The following is a 22,768-nucleotide window of genomic DNA, read 5'->3' on the forward strand; positions in this document are numbered from 1 at the left end:
AGGCCAGTTTTGGGAACACTTTAAGCATCTTTTACTGAGAAAAAGGTCACTTCTTTGCACAAAATGCACACGTTTTGAAGCTAACAGGCAACCACTATTTAAGAGTATTAAACTGGAGAAGATAAACAGAAACTAGATGACAACACTTCATGGCATAAGGCAAATATGAACATGGCACATATCAGATAGTATACCTATTGAGTCTTTGAGCTGCACTCTATGTATGCAGCAGCACCGACCCTGTTTCCTCAACTCCTCACCCTGAAGATAAACAGAGACCTTCATATATTTTCATGGAGCATGTAGGGTTTAAATGTAGTTTTATTAAGCATGTCCATCATCTAAATTCAAAAGTTGTGCAAACTAAAATCCCAAACATGGGAACATCTAAGCAACTTCACCTAAGCTGGAATTGCCTTTATTATTAACAACCTAACAATCCAATATCGAGAGTAAGCAAAATGAAACAAACATACCTATGCAGTTGTTATTGGTGTAGTACCTAGATTGTCGACCAAATAACGCTTATCTTCACGAAGATCTGCATTGTGAATAAAATTCACCACTGAATCAGCCTGACAAGTTAGATATATGTCTCATAAAATGCAGAGTAGGCAGCAGAGGTTGGAATGTTTTCAAAAATGCAGAGCAGGCAGCAGAGGTTAGAATGTTTTCAATCTGCTTTTGTAAAATTCTTGAACTGTGAGATTTCATTAGAGAATTCACCAATTTTACAAACATCACATGCTGATGAAATTCTTTCAGTGAGAAGTAATAAGTTAGCTGTTCAAGATTATCATACTATCTGATTGAGAGGGCAATAGCAGGCAAAAGGTAAACATGATATAGCTAATTGTTTTATGTTAGTTATTCTAGATGGATTTGGAAGTCCTATGAATTTACTTTGGTAATTTCTGTACATTAATATAATTTTTCCAGGTTAAAATGGGGATTTTTGTTGTTTTGTATTATTATTATAGCGGTGATGATACACTTACATTATCCATCCAAAAGAGGCCAGTTTTGGGAACACTTTAAGCATCTTTTACTGAGAAAAAGGTCACTTCTTTGCACAAAATGCACACGTTTTGAAGCTACCAGGAAACCACTATTTAAGAGTATTAAACTGGAGAAGATAAACAGAAATTAGATGACAACACTTCATGGCATAAGGCAAATATGAACATGGCACATATCAGATGGTATACCTGTTGAGTCTTTGAGCTGCACTCTATGTATGCAACAGCACCGACCTGTTTCCTCAACTCCTCACCCTGAAGATAAAAAGAGACCTTCATATCTTTTCGTGGAGCATGTAGGGTGTAAATGTAGTTTTATAAAGCATGTCCATCATCTAAATTCAAAAGTTGTGCAAGCTAAAATCCCAAACATGGGAACATCTAAGCAACTTCACCTAAACTGGAATTGCCCTTATTATTAACAACCTCACAATCTAATATCAAGAGTAAGCAAAAGGAAACAAACATACCTATGCAGTTGTTATTGGTGTAGTACCCAGATTGTCAGCCAAATAACACTTATCTTCACAAAGATCTGCATTGTGAATAAAATTCACCACTGAATCAGCCTAACAGGTTAGATATATATCTCATAAAATGCAGAGCAGACATCAGAGGTTGGATTGTTTTGAAAAATGCAGAGCAGGCAGCGGAGGTTAGAATGTTTTCAATCTGCTTTTGTAAAATGCTTGAACTGTGAGATGTCATTAGAGAATTCACCAATTTTACCAACATCACATGCTGATGAAATTCTTTCAGTGAGAAGTAATAAGTTAACTGTTCAAGATTATCATACTATCTGATTGAGAGGGAAATAGCAGGCAAAAGGTAAACATGATATAGCTAATTGTTTTATGTTAGTTATTCTGGATGGATTTGTAATTCCTATGAATTTACTTTGGTAATTTTTGGACATTAATATAATTTTTCCAAATTAAAAAGTGGATTTCGGTTGTTTTGTATTATTATTATAGCGGTGACGATACACTTACATTATCCATCCAAAAGAAGCCAGTTTTGGGAACACTTTAAGCATCTTTTAGTGAGAAAAAGGTCACTTCTTTGCACAAAATGCACACGTTTTGAAGCTACCAGGCAACCACTATTTAAGAGTATTAAACTGGAGAAGATAAACAGAAATTAGATGACAACACTTCATGGCATAAGGCAAATATGAACATGGCACATATTAGATGGTATACCTGTTGAGTCTTTGAGCTACACTCTATGTATGCAGCAGCACCGACCTGTTTCCTCAATTCCTCACCCTGAAGATAAACAGAGACCTTCATATCTTTTCGTGGAGCATGTAGGGTGTAAATGTAGTTTTATTAAGCATGTCCATCATCTAAATTCAAAAGTTGTGGAAGCTAAAATCCCAAACATGGGAACATCTAAGCAACTTCACCTAAACGGGAATTGCCCTTATTATTAACAACCTAACAATCTAATATCGAGAGTAAGAAAAATGAAAAAAACATACCTGTGCAGTTGTTATTGGTGTAGTACCGAGATTGTCAGCCAAATAACGCTTATCTTCACGAAGATCTGCATTGTGAATAAAATTCACCACTGAATCAGCTTGACAAGTTAGATATATGTCTCATAAAATGCAGAGCAGGTAGCAGAGGTTGGAATGTTTTCAAAAATGCAGAGTAGGCAGCAGAGGTTAGAATGTTTTCAATCTGCTTTTGTAAAATGCTTGAATTGTGAGATGTCATCAGAGAATTCACCAATTTTACCAACATCACATGCTGATGAAATTCTTTCAGTGAGAAGTAATAAGTTAACTGTTCAAGATTATCATACTATCTGATTGAGAGGGCAATAGCAGGCAAAAGGTAAACATGATATAGCTAATTGTTTTATGTTAGTTATTCTGGATGGATTTGGAAGTCCTATGAATTTACTTTGGTAATTTCTGGACATTAATATAATTTTTCCAGGTTAAAAAGTGGATTTTTGTTGTTTTGTATTATTATTATAGCGATGATGATACACTTACATTATCCATCCAAAAGAAGCCAGTTTTGGGAACACTTTAAGCATCTTTTACTAAGAAAAAGGTCACTTCTTTGCACAAAATGCACACGTTTTGAAGCTACCAGGCAACCACTATTTAAGCGTATTGAACTGGAGAAGATAAACAAAAATTAGATGACAACACTTCATGGCATAAGGCAAATATGAACATGGCACATATTAGATGGTATACCTGTTGAGTCTTTGAGCTGCACTCTATGTATGCAGCAGCACCGACCTATTTCCTCAACTCCTCACCCTGAAGATAAACATAGACCTTCATATTTTTTCGTGGAGCATGTAGGGTGTAAATGTAGTTTTATTAAGCATGTCCATCATCTAAATTCAAAAGTTGTGCAAGCTAAAATCCCAAACATGGGAACATCTAAGCAACTTCACCTAAACTGGAATTGCCCTTATTATTAACAACCTAACAATCTAATGTCGAGAGTTAGCAAAATGAAACAAACATACCTGTGCAGTTGTTATTGGTGTATTACCCAGATTGTCGACCAAATAATGCTTATCTTCACGAAGATTTGCATTGTGAATAAAATTCACCACTGAATCAGCCTGACAAGTTAGATATATGTCTCATAAAATGCAGACAAGGCAACAGAGGCTGGCATGTTTTCAAAAATGCAAAGCAGGCAGCAGAGGTTAGAATGTTTTCAATCTGCTTTTGTAAAATGCTTGAACTGTGAGATGTCTTCAGAGAATTCACCAATTTTACAAACATCACATGCTGATGAAATTCTTTCAGTGAGAAGTAATAAATTAACTGTTGAAGATTATCATACTATCTGATTGAGAGAGAAATTGCAGGCAAGAGGTAAACATGATATAGCTAATTGCTTTATGTTAGTTATTCTGGATGGATTTGGAATTCCTATGAATTTACTTTGGTAATTTTTGTACATTAATATATTTTTTCCAGGTTAAAAAGGGGATTTCTGCTGTTTTGTATTATGATTATAGCGGTGATGATAAGCTTCATTATCCATCCAAAAGAGGCCAGTTTTGGGAACACTTTAAGCATCTTTTACTGAGAAAAAGGTCACTTCTTTGCACAAAATGCACACGTTTTGAAGCTACCAGGCAACCACTATTTAAGAGTATTAAACTGGAGAAGATAAACAGAAATTAGATGACAACACTTCATGGCATAAGGCAAATATGAACATGGCACATATCAGATGGTATACCTATTGAGTCTTTGAGTTGCACTCTATGTATGCAGCAGCACCGACCTGTTTCCTCAACTCCTCACCCTGAAGATAAACAGAGACCTTCATCCATTGCCAAGAAACATAACAGCCATGTAAACATAATATCCTAATTTCCCATGTATTAGCTTCATTCAAAATGTACAAAACGGTACCTTGCATAAATTTAAACAGATTTGGGATAGAAGCACAAGGCTACGCAGTTTTGTTCCAACTAGAACAACTGGAACTCCAGGAGCATAATGTCTAAGCTCGGGCATCCACTGCCAAGAAACAGAACAACCATGTAAACATAATATCCTAATTTCCCATGTATTAGCTTCATTCAAAATGTACAAAACAGATCTGTACCCTGCATAAATTTAAATAGATTTGGATAGAAGCACAAGGCTACGTGGGCTACGCGGTTTTGTTCCAACTAGAACAACTAGAACTCCAGGAGCATAATGTTTAAGCTCGGGCATCCACTGCCAAGAAACAGAACAACCATGTAAACATAATATCCTAATTTCCCATGTATTAGCTTCATTCAAAATGTACAAAATAGATCTATACCCTGCATAAATTTAAACAGATTTGGGATAGAAGCACAAGGCTACGCGGCCCTCATGCAGGGAAGAAAGACACGTTTCAGTCATTGCCAGAGTCTCATCGCCAGGAGGCCTACCCTTTCATAGCCCATAACCAGATCCTCCCATCCTCCCTCTCTGTCTTCCAGCCGGTGGGAAAAAAAGACGTTTTTCCATGAAAAAAAACATATTAAACCAACGACAGAAAACACCCCAATGGTTTAACACAGAATCAATGGCTCAGGATCCCACTCTTCACATTTTAGGGATGTCTTTTTCAGATGGAACACCTTACCGCGTAATTATTATATTTGTAAGTATTGTAATAAGAAACGATGTACAATGAGCGATTTCAACGGATACAACTACATAGTATTAATGTGACGTATCGAGATTACGTATTACACACGGTGATTCGTTTCTCGTTTTACTGAATTACATCCATTTGTGATTTTATCCGATGCAGTTTCTAATCGCCCATGGACATCTGATTTGGTACTTATTTACATACAACAAAATATGCTTTTGAATGAATTGTTCACAGATGTAGGATCGAAACAGCCTGTGACAAGATGTCTTCTGCCAGGATACTGTAAGTTTTCTCTGTTGGATGGAAAGAATCCCAGAACACGTGTTTCGATGGATAGCGACAGATGGGGGTCAAGGGGGTGCACAGTATTGATGCCTCCAGCAAACCGGTTCCGCAGCAACCTCTCCTCACTTCTTCAAAGCCTTCCACACATTAATTAATTTATAAACTGTTAGGAAGTTCTGCACATAAACGCCCCCAAATATATTCAAGCATTAAGGGATAAGAAAGAGCGAGAATATTACCATATTTTTTGGGATTCGTTATCATGTCAAGCAGCTTATCATATATGTCAATATAAGCCATTTTAAGACTAGGAAATGCGGGTTTCAAAGTCTCTAGTAAGGCTGCAGCTTTTTGATTAAATGACATCGCCACATCATTAAACTCATCAACGCACGTGTTACCGAGCAAGTTGTGCAGAGTAATTTGCGAAGGCAAACATCCAAAAGGAGGAAGACCGATTAGGCCAAATAGGGTGGCCCCTTCGCTGTAAATACCCTGTCACAAACTCATTTGGTACTCACAGTTATATTAGCGCAAGGTTCTCAGCAGTAATTTATCTATTCGTTATCATAAAAAGGATTAGATCAAATCCTAATAATTATCAATTTTCCTAAAAAGGATTTGATCAAATCCTATAGAAATTTTGATACAAACAGATCAACATAGTGTTCATCACTTCTCGTAAAGTCTAAATATAGATATATACCCGTCCACATGAAATATCATTGTTAAAATCTATTCAGTGAAATCATTTGAAAAAAAACACATTTCAATCAAGTAATTATCATTTTTCCTAAAAAGGATTAAATCAAATCCTAAGGAATTTTGATATAAACAGATCAACACAGCGTTTATCACTTCTCGTAAAGTCTAAATATAGATATATACCCGTCCACATGAAATATCATCGTTAATGTAAAGTCAATATGATCACCTCGATAAATCTTGAGAGAGAGGTGAGAAGATGATCCTGGAATTCTGTAACATTATAGTCTGCTCTAGTAATGGGATTGATGTAATAAGTATTGGTGAAGTCATCGGATCCGGTACTTAGCACAAACAAGGCTCCTGATATTATCTCGCTGGCATTCTCCCCGCCTACCATATTTACAAGCCGCTGTCGATAAAGCTTGAAATTCTCCAATTGGTGTCCCAGAGTTAGAACATTCTGCATGAATTCAAAATTATATTTCAGCTATGAAATGCTTTTCTATATATCTGTGTCCTGTGTAGCATAACATATAAAACATGTACTAACCATGGTATGCGAGGTAGTATCATCGTATCCAGAAGCAGCAGAAGCAAAACTGGCTCCCCTAAGAATTAGTGGTCCTCGGAATTCAGGATCCAAAGATGCTTGCACTATATCTGGAAGGCCTGCCAATCCGGCTGTATACAGCGCGAAAAACTAAACATAAACATTATTACCAACAGATAATAAGAGTACTAGAATTGGAAGATTTAAAGCTAGACATTTTACCAATGGATAATAACAATCCTAGAATTGTGATCATTATACATAAAAGTGTGCCAGATTAATTAGAAACACTTGTAAAAGAAGCCTACTATGAATTCCTATCACCATCTATGCAAACCAAGCCATCATATATTTTCTTTCTACATTAAAATATAAAGTGAAAAGAGGGGGACAGTGAACTTACAGAGTATATCTGTTACTAATTTCCCGTTTGTAAATCGACCAGTGGGTTTATGATCAATGAAATCTCTCCCATAGGGAGGAAAGTTGGCCTTTGCAAGAGTTACAAGTTCATTGTTATTGCCAGGGTCTACAGTAGAATCTCCAAAGAAGTAGATGGCTGGCACCAAAGGCTTTGTGGCCCTTGTCTGTGTGTTGGTTAAATTTCGCAGACGTATTGCCAGGAAAATACTCAGACATGTAATAAATATACAAACAATAAGACGCCCCTCCATAGCTGATACTTTGTCTGAATTGCTATGGCACCCCCACGTTAAAAACAGCGTGATGGGTTTACATCGGGCAGTTGACGATAGCGATGAGTTAATTGCCTGCGTAACCTGGCACAGGATGTAATTTGCCTGACGGATCACAGAGTAGATTTTGACGGGGTCAATTTGCTTAGCCAATGGAATTAACTCTTCATGTTATGATTATTTTTGTATTAGAGTGTGTTTACATCGAAGTTAATTTATCAATGGAACAATAATGTGTTAAATAATGGGAGGCCATCAATTCTGTGAGATTGGGTTGATTTTTATCTTGCTTTCAGAAATCGTAATGTGAGACAGAAGATGGTCATATTTAATCTTCTATGAAAAATAGAAACAAACTTCTTAAATATCACGTGGGCTTCCCTTTGTATGAAACTCGTAACGTGGACATAGCAACCTAATCCATTTCAAGGTTGACAAGATGCCTTCAAATATATTTCACGCGAAAATATATTTATATCGGATTCTTGACCGTTTCTTTCGGATTCGGTGGTTGAAGGAGAATGAACAACTAATGCTTTGCCGATGAGTATCTGTTGACCTCTTCTTCTTTTTTTAATTAAGGTTCTAGATTGATTCTTATGTTCAAATATGTTCGGAATTTTCACCAACTACTGTGTTGTGTTTGAGAGTTTATTAGATTATATTGAATTTTAATAAATTTCAAAAATTTGATATCTGCGCTTTTAATGGAATCCAGATAATTTAGTTTTTTTTTGTAGTTTAGTTTTGTTTTGTTACAATTTCCCTGCACACAACTGAACCTTTAACTCTAAAATTTAGACAACCAACATTTAACAACATTTAAGCAACCAATATTTACCAGCCTATAAACCCATTATTACTAAAAGCCATATATGCCAACAGTTAAATTTAATCAGGTACATTATCCAGGTGGGCGTATACCGCCCAAGCCCATTAGTGGAACTATAGGCTCGTAAATATGAATCGGCACGAAGTTTCCGTTCACCCGTCACCGCACATCAGAGCTGGCATATCAATTCTACAATAAAATACGGGATGGTGGCTGTCGGCCCACGGGAATGATTTCATTATGTCAGCGGTGACAGTACAGCCGTCTTTGGGTGGTATATCAATTCTACAATAAAATTTATGGTTAAACTATTTTTTCAACGAAATATGTTTTCGTGGGGCACCTAAAAATAAATTCAATTGACAACTATATTCTATATATGATTATTAAATGACTAACTATACTCTATATATTATCATATACTTGAAAAAAAAAAAAATTTCCTTTTTCGATGGGATTGCCGAAGTGAACAATTCAAGCTTTACTTATTCAAACATACACCAATGCTTTTATCAATTTCATTTTTTGAAATTTATTTTATGAATATTAAATTATTTTACCTTATTAAATTAATCAATAATTTGAAAATAAATTTAGACAAACTATTAATCAATAATTAATAGTTTTGTTCTGTTACAATTTCCCTGCACACAACTCAACCTTTAACTCTAAAATTTAGACAACCCATTAATACTAAAAGCTATATATGCCAACAGTTAAATTTAATCAGGTACATTATCCAGGTGGGCGTATACCGTAAATGTGAATCGGCGCGAAGTTTCCGTTAACCCGTCACCGCATATCAGAGCTGGCATATCAATTCTACAATAAAATACGGGATGGTGGCAGGGGTTAAATTTGACGGGTGACCCTACCCGTTAAGGAATTTTTTTATGACGTTTTTATTTTTAAACTGCCCATCATATGACTTTTAAAATTTATTTGTACAAGTTTCATCTAATTTCAAATTGTACTCATAATTGTTCAAATTTTTCATTTTTTGTTGTACAATTCGGCTCAAATCTCATTGCTACACTTTGTTTTGAGACCTGCTGATCAAATTTTTCTGCAAATTTTCCAGATTGTTCAAATGTTCTGAGTTTTTTTTGTTTAAAATGAAAATACTGATAAAATAGATGGGAAATATATATAGAATCAATTGAAGCAACCCTGGAAACCTGATTCAAACACAATGGGGCCAGAAAGAACCACCAGTCCCTGCCAGCGTTTGTCCTATGGGAAATCTCGCTGACAAGGAATGAGGCCTTGTTCCAACTTCCAAGACAAAGTAATCTCTGCTGGGAACCTTCCCTAAATTTAAGACAGCCTACTTTTGCTACCAAAAAGTCTCAAAGCAAGAAAAACTAAAAAAATCTAGCAGCCCCAGACAGCTCTCCTAAACTTTAATACTCCTCATGGATTCTTCGATGGTGTAGCAAGCAAAGTGGAGGTGGGGGGATTCTGATTCTTCCAGAGAATCTGAACACAACCAATCTCCTTTGAATGTGGATTAGGTGCTGCCACAAATACTTTTGCAGAAGTAAAGGCTAATGAACCTAGCAAGAGGAAGAGGTCTCAGAAACCTAAACATATATGGGGATTCCAAACAGGTTATTGACTGGATGCAGAGCTCCAAAAATCAGGTGTTCAATTACAGGGGTGCCTCGAGTTTGCAGAAGAACTAAAGAACACCTTCATTTCTGTATCCTTTCACCACATCTACAGAGTATAACCAGGAAGCTGATACTTTCTCAAATCAGGCACACAGAAGAGAACATGGTTCCTTGCCGATCAAAGGATCAACTGTGGGTGGGGGAGAAATCCATCCACCTAGACAAATCGAATACTGTTAAAGAATACTCCAGTTGAGCATGAAGCTATTTTCAGTCCATCTCTGATGATTGCAGGTTTTCAGAATCTTTCTTTGAGGCCAAAGTAGTAGCTCACAGACTAGTACTTTATCCAGTCTGGCAATACTCTTTCATTGTATATGAAGAAAATACCAGTGCCGCCTTTGCAAAACGTGTTCCTTGAAAGACTGAATAAACAAGTCATATATATATACTCACTCACTCTAGATTAATGATGTGGAGTAGACTTCTGATAACTTTCTGTATTTTAAGTAAACAGACGGTCACCGTAAAGGGAACTTCTGTTGGTGTGGGTAAAGGATTAGTTATAAAAGATAAACTTAGTAAATTTCCAAGAGGCAGACCAGTGGAGAGGAGAAGATTGGAAGTGGAATCTGACGAACAGTGGTATTTCTTCGTCTTTTCACGCGAATTAATAAATGCCTTACAACATTGTCAAATTTACAGGGATTTTGCATTGCAAATCATAAACTTTTATAATATGCGAAATTTCAAAGGAAACTTGACGTCTTGATACGGTTTAGGTCAAAGGTTCGAATCAGAGAAAAAAGATTGAGATATTTCATTACGGAAAAGCATGCCTGTGCAAGAATACTGGGACAAAGAGAGCTCAATGACAAACTACGCTTAAGGAAATCCGTTTGGCAGTTTACTTTGAACACCTTAGCACTCAGAAGGCACATATCAAAGCTTTAAACTGTGAAGTGAAAAGGTCGTCTGTAAATGCATAACACTTGTCATTAGATTGTATTTCGATACGGGAAGAAAAGACAAACAACAAGCAAGCAAAATCTTTATTGGCAGCTGAAAGCAAAGCGAGGAGCATAAAATGATGTTTCTACGATCTGGGAAAATGACAGCGAATCCTTCGTTCTGCATTTGTTAGCAAAAGAAGATCAATATTAGACGAGACAATGCATTTATGGTTTCCCATGGAAAATGTGTATCGAGTTGAGTAGAGGAAAGATGTTCGAAAATGGGCTATTACATTAGCTTTTGGAAAGGGTGAAAACTTTACAGGTGCAAATATGGTAGCCGCTTTTCTTCCCACAAAAATGTTCACTGGATTTCCATTTATAATACAGGTAAAGTTTTTACTAGTTTCGCTCATCATTTCAAACACAAAAGAAGGGAAAACTCACGAATAATGCATGTTTAAAATATGAGACGACTTACCAGTCAACAGTTTTTAGTCACGAGAGAATTGGTGATCCCTTGTTTCCCAATCGCTTGTAGAGAAGCCGAAACAACTCTTTGCAGAAGCTCTGAACCACGTTTTAGAACCGGCAACGAGGTGCGTTCGATGGCAACAAATATTTGGTCTGAACCACGTTTTAGAACCGGCAACGAGGTGCGTTCGATGGTGGGAACGGGAAGTAGGTGGGAATAAACCACTGTGGCTTTATGGCATTAAACTATGTCATGACTCATCGCAGATTCGCAGTGCCGACGAATCTGTACTTCATCGATAGCCATATTTTCAACGTACAACAATGCAGATGCCTGGATGCGGATATATATATCAAACCATTATTAAAAAAGACTTAAAACTTTTGATTTTCAAACATGCCCGTCATATTGACGTTATTAAAAATTAATAGCAAGTTACGCCTGACGCGCATATTTGAAATTAGAACGTATTTTACTGGTAAAAAACCTAAAAACGGGCATACGGGCGTCAAATTTAACCCCTGGATGGTGGCTGTCGGCCCGCGGGAATGATTTCATTATGTCAGCGGTGACAGTACAGCCGTCTTTGGGTGGTATATCAATTCTACAGTAAAATTTATGGTTAAACTATTTTTGGTATAAGTGAAATTTTGGTAGAAAATGATTAGAACGAAGGTGCCATGCATAATCCTTCCAATCGTACTTCACGGAGTGAATATTTTTACCCTTTTTCTGTGCAACATTTTTGACTGCTATGCCATTTCTTTTTTCCTGCTGTTAGGGTAAAAACAACCCCTAGTTTTTCGATTGGTTCTGTGGGGATACCAGGAGCCATCGGAATTGTTCATATCTTTTGGGCATTTTATTGGGAGGATTGTTGTTTAATTTTCTCTTTTGGCTATGAATGAATAATTTGCAAACATCAATATTTTGGGCAGCGAGGTAAGTGTTCGTTTCTCCGAAAATTCTGCGATTCATCCTCTGAAGTTAGTTATTTTAACATGGTAATGCCCAGAGCCGGAACCCTACTGTGTGTGGCGGACGAGAAGGATTACGATGGCGGAGCGTCCACCCATGTGTTCGGTGAATTTCATCGAATATACATAATTTTCTACACACATTTAAATTAAAATTTCCTCAAACTAATCATTAAAAAAATAAGATATTCACGTTGTTTAACGACAATGTTAAAATTCAACAAAATATGTTTTCGTGGGGCAACTAAAAATAAATTCAATTGACAACTATATTCTATATATGATTATTAAATGATAACTATACTCTATATATTATCATATACTTAAAAAAAATGAAATATTTTTCCTTTTTCAATGGGATTGCCCACGTGAACAATTCAAGCTTTATCCATTTCATTTTTTGAAATTTATTTTATGAATATTAAATTATTTTACCTTATTAAATTAATCAATAATTTGAAAATAAATTTAGAGGTAAAGAATAGCATGAATATTATTTAGAAAAAAATAATTATTATTTTTATTATTATGATTATACACTAGTCTTAATAAAATTATTTTTCATAAATTATTATTTTTTAAGTTAATAAAATATTTTGTATATATGTCTTTTTATTTTGAAAGGAAATTTCTTAAATTTAAATTTAATTATCAATTAAATTTATATTATTTTTAAGAGTGAGTTTAGTAGTTAAGAGTATGTGTATGACCTTAAAATTGAATAATAATGGATTAATATTTTTAATAATATTTAATAATAATAATAATAACAATAATAATACTAATACTAATAATTATTAATATCAATCTCAATTTAAATTAATAACTTGAGAAATTAATAAGTATTACTAGCACAACCACATTAAAAATATTGATGTGGTTGATATAGGCCCAGGCTTCATTTGTATCTACACTGATAAATATATATTAATAAAAATAATATTATTACAACAATAATAATTATTATTACTATTTTAAATTTATATTAATTAATATTTAATATTTCATTTAAAATTATTTTATATAATTCAAAATTTTCATAATAATATTAATTGGAAATAGTAGTAATACTAATTAGCAAGAATAAAAATAATTATTTTGGTAAATGTGGTTGATATATGCTCAAGGCTTCATTTGTATTTATAATATTCAAAAATAAATATATGCAATTAAATAAAATTAAAAATGATAATAATAAATTATTATTTTTTTTAAATAAATAAACAATTAATTAATTAGTTTAAATAAATAATGATTTCTTATTAAATAATTTTAATAAATACTAAATAAATTAAATCAACCGTGATTAACCATGGTAGATTTTCATCAACCATGATTAACCTTGATTATAGTCTCTTTGATCATGATCAACAATGATGGTCAACGATGGATAACCATGGTCAATCATGGTTAACCATGTGATATAAAATAAAACATGATCAAATATCACACTGTGACAGAGATTGTCTCGATATGAAAACCAACCATGGTCAACCATGCTCCAATGTGGCATTGTGACAAGAATTGTCTCAATATGAAAATTAACTATGGTCAACCATGTTTATTTTGGTGTTTATAATATTTATCTTAAGTTTTATATACCTTGGGTTTATAATATTAGTCCCTTGGGTTTAATATTATTCCCTTGGGTTCATAATCTCTTGTGGTTTTGGTATTAATCCCTTGGGATCACAATCTCTTGGGGTTTTGATATGAATCCGTTGGGTTTATAATATCAATCCCTTAGGTTTATTATTCCCCTATGTTTATAGTATCAATCATAGTCAACCATTGTCAATCATAGCCAATCATGGCCAACCATGGTTGAATGGCACATTATGACAAGGATTGTCTCATTATGAAAATCAACTATGGTAAACCATGTTTATTTTAGTATTTATAATATTTATCTTAGGGTTTATATATATTGGGTTTATAATATTAGTCCCTTGGGTTTAATATTATTCCCTTGGGTTCATAATCCCTTGGGTTTAATAATATATAATATTAATTAATATAAATTTATAATAATAATAATAATAATAATACTTTTATTGTAATAATATTACCTTTTTCAACCATGATTAACCATGGATGAATTTCATCAACTATGATAAACCTGGAGTATAGTCTCTTTGATCATGATTAACAATGATGGACAACTATGGTCAATCATGGTCAACCATGTTTTATAAAACCAAACATGGTTTATCATGGTCATCCATGGTCAAACATCGCATTGTTACAAATATTGTCTCGATATGAAAACCAACCATAGTCCAATGTTGTATTGTGGTAAGGATTGTCTCAATATGAAAATCTACCATGGTCAACCATGTTTATTTTAATGTTTATAATATTTATCTTAGGGGTTATATACCTTGGATTTATAATATTAGTCCATTGGGTTTAACATTATTTCCTTGGGTTCATAACCTCTTGGAGTTTTGGTATTAATTCCTTGGGTTTATAATATCAATCCTTTGGGTTTATTATTCATTTAAGTTTATAATATCAATCATGGTTAACCATCATCAATCATAGCTAAGCATGGTCAACCATGGTTGAATGTGGCATCATGACAAAGATTGTCCCAAAATGAAAATCCACCATGGTCAAGCATGTTTATTTTAGTGTTTATAATATTTATGTTAGGGTTTATATACCATGGGTTTATAATATTACTCCCATGTTGGGTTTAATATTATTCCCTTGGATTCATAATCACTCGGGGTTTTAGTATTAATCACCTAGGTTTATAATATCAATCCATTGGATTTATTATTCCTTTGGGATTATAATATCAATTCCTTGGGTTTATTATTCCCTTAGGTTTATAATATCAATCATGGTCAACCATCGTTGATCATTGCAACCATGATCAACAATGGTCAACCATGGTGCATTGTGACAAGGATTGTCTCAATATGAAAATCAACCATGGTCAACCATGTTTATTTTAGTGTTTATGATATTTATCTTAAGGTTTATATACCTTGGGACTATTATATTAGTCCTTGGGATTAATATTATTCCCTTGGGTTCATAATCCCTTGTTGTTTTAGTATTAATTCGTTGGGCTTGTTATTCACTTGGGTTTATTAATATTAAATATTAATTAATATAAATTTGTAATTATCCCTTAGGTTTATTATTCCCTTGGGGTTATAATACCAATCCCTTGAGTTTATTATTTCGTCAGGTCTATAATATCAGTCATGGTCAACCATCATGAATCATAGCCTACCATGGTCAATCATGGTTGAATGTCGCGTTGTGACAATGATTGCCTCAATATGAAAATCAATTATGGTCAATCATGTTTATTTTAGTGTTTATAATATTTATCTTAGGGTTTATAATATTAGTCCCTTGGGTTTAATATTAATCCCTTGGGTTCATAATTCCCTCAGGTTTTATTATTAATCCCTTGGGTTTATAATATCAAGCACTTGGGTTTAATAGTATTAACAAGGTTTGTCTCAATATGAAAATCAACCATGGTCAACCATGTTTATTTTAATTTTTATAATATTTATCTTAGGGTTTATATACATTGGATTTATAATATTAATCCCTTGGGTTTATAATATCAATCTCTTGGGTTTATTAATATTAAATATTAATTAATAATAATAATAATAACAACTATTATTATTATTATTATTATTTTATTGTAATAACATTATTTTTATTAATATATATTTATCAATGGTAGATACAAATGAAGCCTTAGACATATATCAAGCACATTAGTGTAGGGTTTAGATACTGTGGGTTTAATCTTTCATTGAATGGTTGACCATGGTTTATGAAGTCTTTGGCTATATCAACCAGATTAATAATTTTAATGTGGTTGTGCTAGTAGTTATAACTTAACATCACCATTTCATTATGCACAATTCAATGCTATTATAATCCACCTTCGTCCTAAAAAGTGACTTGCGTGAAAAGCTTGGTCTTGTAAATGGGTTCCACTCAGAAGTTTGAGGTTTAGGTACAAATTACACATGCATGCAATTCATTAGTAGGTAATATTATATTTATTATCATATGCATACATTAGTTGCAGGTATAAAACATGGAAAATAAATTCTAAATTCACTACATTTATATCATAATTCTATCTAACTCTTATTGATCCCTAATCTCCCTTATCGAAAAGGTATCTAGAGCTCTTATATCTTAAGAAGGATATTCCAAGTTTTTAAGAATGAAATTCCAAGCATCCTTTGATGTTTTTATGAAGGGCATTCCAAGTATCCATTGATATTTTGACATCTGAAATTTGCAATAGTTATGCGCTCTTCAAACTTAGGACTACAATTGATAATCATTCTGAATCGTTTGCTTCCACTTTACTACTACATTTGATTAAGAGGGAATAAGGATACTCCCATGGATGTGTCTATAAAGATCCTTTTATATGAATTTATTTAATCTTCAAATAGTGACACCCATTGCATCAACCTACATAAGGGATTAAGAAAAGTGGTGGAAAAGCTTCACATAAGGATTGGGATTTTCATGAGCCATATTCCTACTCTAATGAAGAATGTGTTAGTAAAAAATAGGTCAAGCTATGATAGTTGAGATGGAACAACGTATAGAGGTAGGTTACAATGCTAATGAACTTAAAATTTTTATTTCCTTGACCCTAACCTTGAATCTGGTTTGAAATTAATATGCACATGAAGAACCTAGCTTATCAAAACTCTTCTACTGAAGGTAGACCCACAAAGACAATATGAAGTAATTTTTATTAAGAGTGTCTATCAACATTATTTTCTTAGTTACCGGAGAATCCACAGTATGAACCATTTTTATGTCAACGTTTCAAATCCCAACTAGGATCCATCATCGGGACTTATGATGGATCCCAGTTGGGATTTGAAACGTTGACATAAAAATGGTTCATACTGTGGATTCTCCGGTAACTAAGTCAAAAGATACAAACCACAGATCTATTAAATCCAGAACATTATTTTCATTGAGACTCTAAAGGCATGATCAAGATGAATGATTAAGGGCTTGGGTGTTACAAATTATTATGCTTACCCCAATCCCATAGAAATTGATCAACTTACCACCTTTTCTCTACTATTTTCTCTACTATTTTCTCTACTATTTTCTATTAATTTTATATGCATTAATACCAAAGTTCACCAAAATTAATTCAAAGGAATACATGGACATCGAATCTTACTAGGGAGAGAGAAATATTCGCACTATAATTTATATTAAATGATACACTCAAGATTTTATGGTTAGGAAGGTGGCCACGACGGTGGTAACATTGACATGTATTAGACTAGAATGACCTAGAGGGCCTTTTCTCTAGTTGTTGATACTAACCGGCATAGATCCATCTAACTCTGGATCTACCAACCACTGAGAGGGATCAAATCTCTCAAGATGCAAGAATCTTTCTGAGTGTAGAAATAAAGGAAAGGTTTTCACCTCAAGATATTTGATTCCTTCCAACTTTTAGTAAATCTAGATTTAGATGGATCTGTGCTAGTTTCAAGAAACACACTAACAAAATTATTTAAACTATAATAAATTTCTTATTTTCACTTTATTTTTTATTTAATATATATACCTAGTTTACATTGAAATATTTTATTTATGGTTCACATATTAAAATTTTAATACATATAACATCACATTCAAACTCTTAAATAGAAAACATATATCCGTATAGTATAACTCTCTCTCTCTCTCTATATATATATATATTTGTGTGTGTGTGCACCCCCTTCCTTCCTTTGAGAGAATTTCATTCTCTGCGAGCTCCTTACCTACGCTTCGGTTTTGGGACCTTCGCTATTGGTAAGTAGCTCTTCGAGAATTTCATTCTCTCGCATGGGGAAGGAATGACGTCCTTCCTTCCCCTACACCCCCCTTCCTTCCTGAATGGTACGGGTCTCAGAGAATTTCATTCTCTTCGACGGAATGCCTACCTTTGGTAGATGAATGCCTACCTTTGGTAGATCGTGTTCTTTCTCTTCAAGAAAGCAAGATAATGCCTACCTTTGGTAGATTTCCGAAGGCGCTGTTTGTTGTTTTTTTCAAAAAACGAACGGGTACTGTCTTGAAAGAACAACTCTCCCTCCGAAAGAGGTAAGGGTCGGCTGATCGCCGGAGGACCGTCAAGGGCCGTCACTGGCGAGCGCCGTCAAAGGTAAGAGATCATAGATAGAGATAAGTGAAAAGCGATCAGGGTGAGCGATAAGTGAAGGCGAGCTTGAGAGCCGACCGGGCGAGGGTGGGGGTACGGGGAGGGAGAGGGGAGAAAAGAGAGAGGGATGAGAGAAAAGAGACAAGATAAAGGAATAAGAGAAAGGAAATAGGGGAAAGAAGAAAGTACCCGAAATTCAACAACTATATAATGGGGAAGGAAGGAAGTGACATGTTTATGTATTGAGTGTTATATATACATACAAATTCTATACACACACTTTGATTTTTTTATTAATATTTTTTCTTGTATATATAACACTTCCTCTGTCGGTCCCTCTGATCCTCTGGACATCCCACCTTTCTCCATCCCTATCTCTGGACTTCCCTCTACTACCAATCCATGTTCTCTTCACCATCGGCAAGCTTTCTATTCTCATTTCTGCGCCCTCTCTAACTTCTTCAGTCATGCTTCCAAGAAGAATTGAGAAAATAATTATTTTTTAGTCGAGCTAACCCTCTCCTTTAGTTGTATCCTCTGGTCATTATTTATATATGTTATTATTCTTCTAGGTTTACCTACCTTATGATTCGCTATCTTTATATTCCCTTTTCCTAATCTATCTTTATTTGATTCTTCTCTGAAGACATCTACACTCTTTGGAGAAGGGGACACAATGAGTACACCTACATTCTTAGAGGAATAAATAACCTATATTTTATTACTTGTATGAGCGTGCATCTTGTATGAGTTTATCTGTCATTGTATGAGCTTTCCTTATGACTGGTTTCACACCAAATAAGTGTTGCACCTTCCAATCTAAGAGAAGCAAGTTGAATCTTGGTTTCATCTTCTTTGATTCTTTGTATCATTCAATACACTTCAATACAAAGAACCCAATTATCCAATCTCTTTGCATTTACCTCTCCATTGTACATAGGAAATTCAAACTTAATATCAAGCTTAAGAAAAGGAGTTTCACCATGTCCTTTTGGAGAATTTGGAGTTGTTTTTTTCTGTGAAAGGGTAGAAGAAGTAGAAGATGAGGATGAGGATGACAGAGGTGAAGGTGGTGGTTTGTCACCATTCCCTCCATTCCCTTTTTGAGGTTTTTCTCCTTTTCCTCCATCTCCTTCTGGACGTTTTGAGCTCTGTCCATACAACTTTTCATTTCTCTTGTCATAAAGAAACTTTACCATTTCATACAACTAAAAGAATGTTTTTCTAAAAGTTATTTCATATTCAAACATCACTTCAATACCTTCTTCATGTGCCATGACTATTGAAGCTTGAGGTGTATTTGTTCTCCTTGAAACAATTTGAGATCTTGGCTCCACAAGTTCTCCTTCTCTTCTTTCGAGCTTCAACCTTGTAAGCATCAGAAAAACACTTGCAAACAAATCAAACCTTCACAATAACCTATTGTGCCAATACCAAAATGATATGCATATTTAAACTTGAATATTTTTAACAATTTGCAATTGAAAATTATATGTGTTTTAGGTAGAGGATCAATTTACTAAACACATAAAATAAGTGAATTTAACCACAATTTATAGCCAAATAGAGACAAAATAAGCATATCTGAAACACATAACACAAAACATGATAAAGAGTTCACCCCTCTCCTGGGCTACATCTCCTAGTATAGCTTCCAATGCAGGTCCTCTTTCATTAAGTGTTAAAAAGTGTGCTCTCATTATTTTACGTAGCTAAAATAGTAAAAGTGATGTCCTCAATGGATCCATCACTATCAAATACACCCATTTTGGTTATTTCTACACCTTATTTGGCCAAACATTGAGAAAGTTATGCATGTTTCAAGTTTTTGCCCAATTTTATAGCTAACTGTCGTCCAAATTCGACCTAAACCTGGCTTTAGCACCCCAAACCCAGAACTAACGTGAAAATCTAGCCTACAATCCCACCCGATGAGCCAAATTTTAGGATGGTTAGTTCGCCCATTAAGCCCCCAATTCAGAAAATCTTGGTCACGTTGGCACACATGACTGCACTAGGGGCCGAGATTTCAGGGCTTAACTCCAACCCCTTTGGAGTTTTTGCACCCTCAGTCTTATGGTACCGATATGACCTAGGGACGGCCCCCTTCCTCCGCATGCTCCTTGTTCTATAGCCCATAACATGGCCTTGGGCTAGCCCCCTCCTCATTTCCGCTGAGTCTAAGAATTGGCTCCGATGGTTAAGTGTTGGAGCTCTAGCCATGGGTGAGGCTAAGGGCCAACCCATTGGTCCCTCTGCCTGTGGTCCCATGGGCACTAGGGCGGCTAAGGGTTAGGGCTTAGCCTAACCCTCCTTCCCTAATGTGTTCACTCTGAAAATTTAAATAGGATTTTGGAACCATAGTAGTTAAGTAATGCCATATGCTGGTTCGTGGAGGGTTTGCCTGGCAAACTTTTGGTGTGGCGTTCGAAACTCATGAAGGTAATTCAACCTCATACCATAATTTTACACCAATATCACGAGGCGATGTGACATCAACCCGTTCGCCCACGTGGCCTCTTCTAATTAGACCACCTCAATTACCATTCAACCAATGGAATTACACCAACCGCCAACGAATCAAAATGTGACACTTGTCACCATACCATTGGTCGATAAGAATTTTGGTCACTGTGTACAATCATTGTCCAGTCAGCGTATGGATTGTTGACTGGGCATCCCTGCAAATTCATTTTAAAATTTTTAATTGTTTACCAAATCAATCAGAATGCAATATCAGGAGCATTCGATTTCGGTTTTGAGTGAAACACTTTGCGTTGGGTATTCTCCTTGGCACTAGTTTCGATCCAATCCAAGCACTTTGAATTTTGAGCATTAAATTGATTCGCCAGATGATTCCTCCCCATTGGAAGCTTTTGGACTTCCAAAAGCTCATTTTCAGTCAAAAATTAGATGAGGGTACAGTTCCCTCACCCTTCCAATCTTAATCCACTTAGCTTTGCTTGGATTTATCGCTTCGATCTTTTCATGAATGTACTTCACATTTGAAGTCTTTGTCTTTCTGTCAAAGATAACATCTTGCTGCAATTTCCCAAGATTTTCAAAATTCTCTTGAAGGAATATAAAAATTCCCTGTTCGGTCTTCAATCAACGGAAACTTAAACAATTTCAAGTTCAATTCACCTCGAAAATAATTGCCATAAAGATGCTTAGGATGTCTAGCCTTGTTTTTGGCTTGACTCTTCACCAAATGTGATCGCCATCACCATGCAGTATCCCTCTTCAAATCCAAAACATTATGAAACCCACAAGAACTGATGTTTTTTAACCAATGTCCTCTTTTTCAAATAGCCTTTGCATTTTGTTTTCTACCTCTGCATGCTTTAACACTGGCATCTTGTTCACACCAATGTTTAACAATGATGCATCCTACTGGAATTTCTCTTCATGTTGTTTACCTCTTTTTGGAGGAAACATGTTAGACTCATAAAACAAATTATCGCATGAATTAGAAACCTCAATAAAATCAAATTTCAAACTTGATTCATATTCTTGAAAGGCTTTAGGTTCCTAAACATCTTTGTACCTGAACATTAACAATGCAAAATTTTAACTAGCATTAACAATTCTCTTCATTTGTCCAACATTCCTAAGAGATGAACTCAATTTCTTGTTATGTGCTCTAGCAATGTACTCAATACCATTCTTGAACAAATGATATGATTTCTCATGGGAATGAAAAATATCTCTCCTATCATAAGGATATGGACTTCCCAAAACAATACCACATATATCAAGTGGAACTACATCAAGTTCAACCTCATCAAGAAAGTCTGCAGTAATTGTAAACCTATGTATGCATTTCTTTGTCACCTGAAATTTTGCATTCTCACATACCCAACCTAAAGGATAAGGTTTAGGATGAGGAATGGTTTTTAAATTCAACTTCTTAACAATGTCTTCTGAGATAAGCTTTGCTTTTGAAGCACTATCAAAAAATGTGTCTATCTCGGTATGTTTTGAGAAGATATAATGTGGAAAAGCTCTATTTTTGCTTTTTCATATTGAGTATCATTGAGACAATTTGAAGAACTAGTACTGACAATGTCCTTACCTTTCAAACCCATCGTTGTGAGTTTGTTTCATCCTTGGAATTAGAAACTAAATCTTGTTGTGTAGTTACAACAATCTTGTCTTTCTCCTTGTTATTAAACTTATTGGGTCTCATTTCACGATGAAGTTTCCAATAGTGGTCTTCATCATGGCCTTCTTTAGAATAGTATTTACATGTGATCTTCTGTCCTTGTTTCTTAACCATAATATTGTTTTTATCTTTGCCTTTCCCTTTTCTTTTTTTTCCATACTTGAATGACTTCTCACTAGTTTCTTCAT

At 34.8% G+C, this 22,768-nt stretch overlaps 1 protein-coding gene and 1 long non-coding RNA gene across 2 annotated transcripts; both read right to left on the minus strand.

Annotated features, from left to right (window-relative positions):
* Window positions 1-1,208: 1,208 nt before the first annotated feature.
* Window positions 1,209-2,570, minus strand: LOC149260804 (uncharacterized). The gene is made up of 4 exons (XR_016248349.1): window positions 2,503-2,570; window positions 2,222-2,287; window positions 1,490-1,554; window positions 1,209-1,274 (listed from the first exon to the last, which is right to left on the minus strand). It is a non-coding gene; the product is annotated as an uncharacterized LOC149260804 (long non-coding RNA).
* Window positions 2,571-4,642: 2,072 nt separating this feature from the next.
* On the minus strand, window positions 4,643-7,899 carry LOC149260805 (GDSL esterase/lipase At5g03810-like). Its single transcript, XM_089380708.1, has 5 exons — window positions 7,093-7,899; window positions 6,690-6,820; window positions 6,366-6,599; window positions 5,671-5,926; window positions 4,643-5,568 (listed from the first exon to the last, which is right to left on the minus strand). The coding sequence occupies exons 1-5, from the start codon at window positions 7,361-7,363 to the stop codon at window positions 5,375-5,377; spliced, it is 1,086 nt and encodes a 361-aa protein (XP_089236834.1). The 5' UTR covers window positions 7,364-7,899; the 3' UTR covers window positions 4,643-5,374.
* Between the last annotated feature and the right edge of the window lie 14,869 nt (window positions 7,900-22,768).

This window comes from Pinus tabuliformis, chromosome 6 (assembly GCF_031772625.1).
Source record: "Pinus tabuliformis cultivar Carrire ecotype Pingquan chromosome 6, CPIR1, whole genome shotgun sequence".
Classification (NCBI taxonomy): Eukaryota; Viridiplantae; Streptophyta; class Pinopsida; order Pinales; family Pinaceae; genus Pinus; species Pinus tabuliformis.

Bases quoted from the DNA above. Each gene is read 5' to 3' on its own strand.
- LOC149260805 (XM_089380708.1), bottom strand. From the start codon at position 7,363: ATGGAGGGGCGTCTTATTGTTTGTATATTTATTACATGTCTGAGTATT. The intron at 6,821-7,092 runs GTAAGTTCACTG...CGCTGTATACAG, and splicing joins ATTAGTAACAGATATACTCT to CCGGATTGGCAGGCCTTCCA. The intron at 5,927-6,365 runs GTGATCATATTG...AGTTTGTGACAG, and splicing joins CTCTCTCAAGATTTATCGAG to GGTATTTACAGCGAAGGGGC.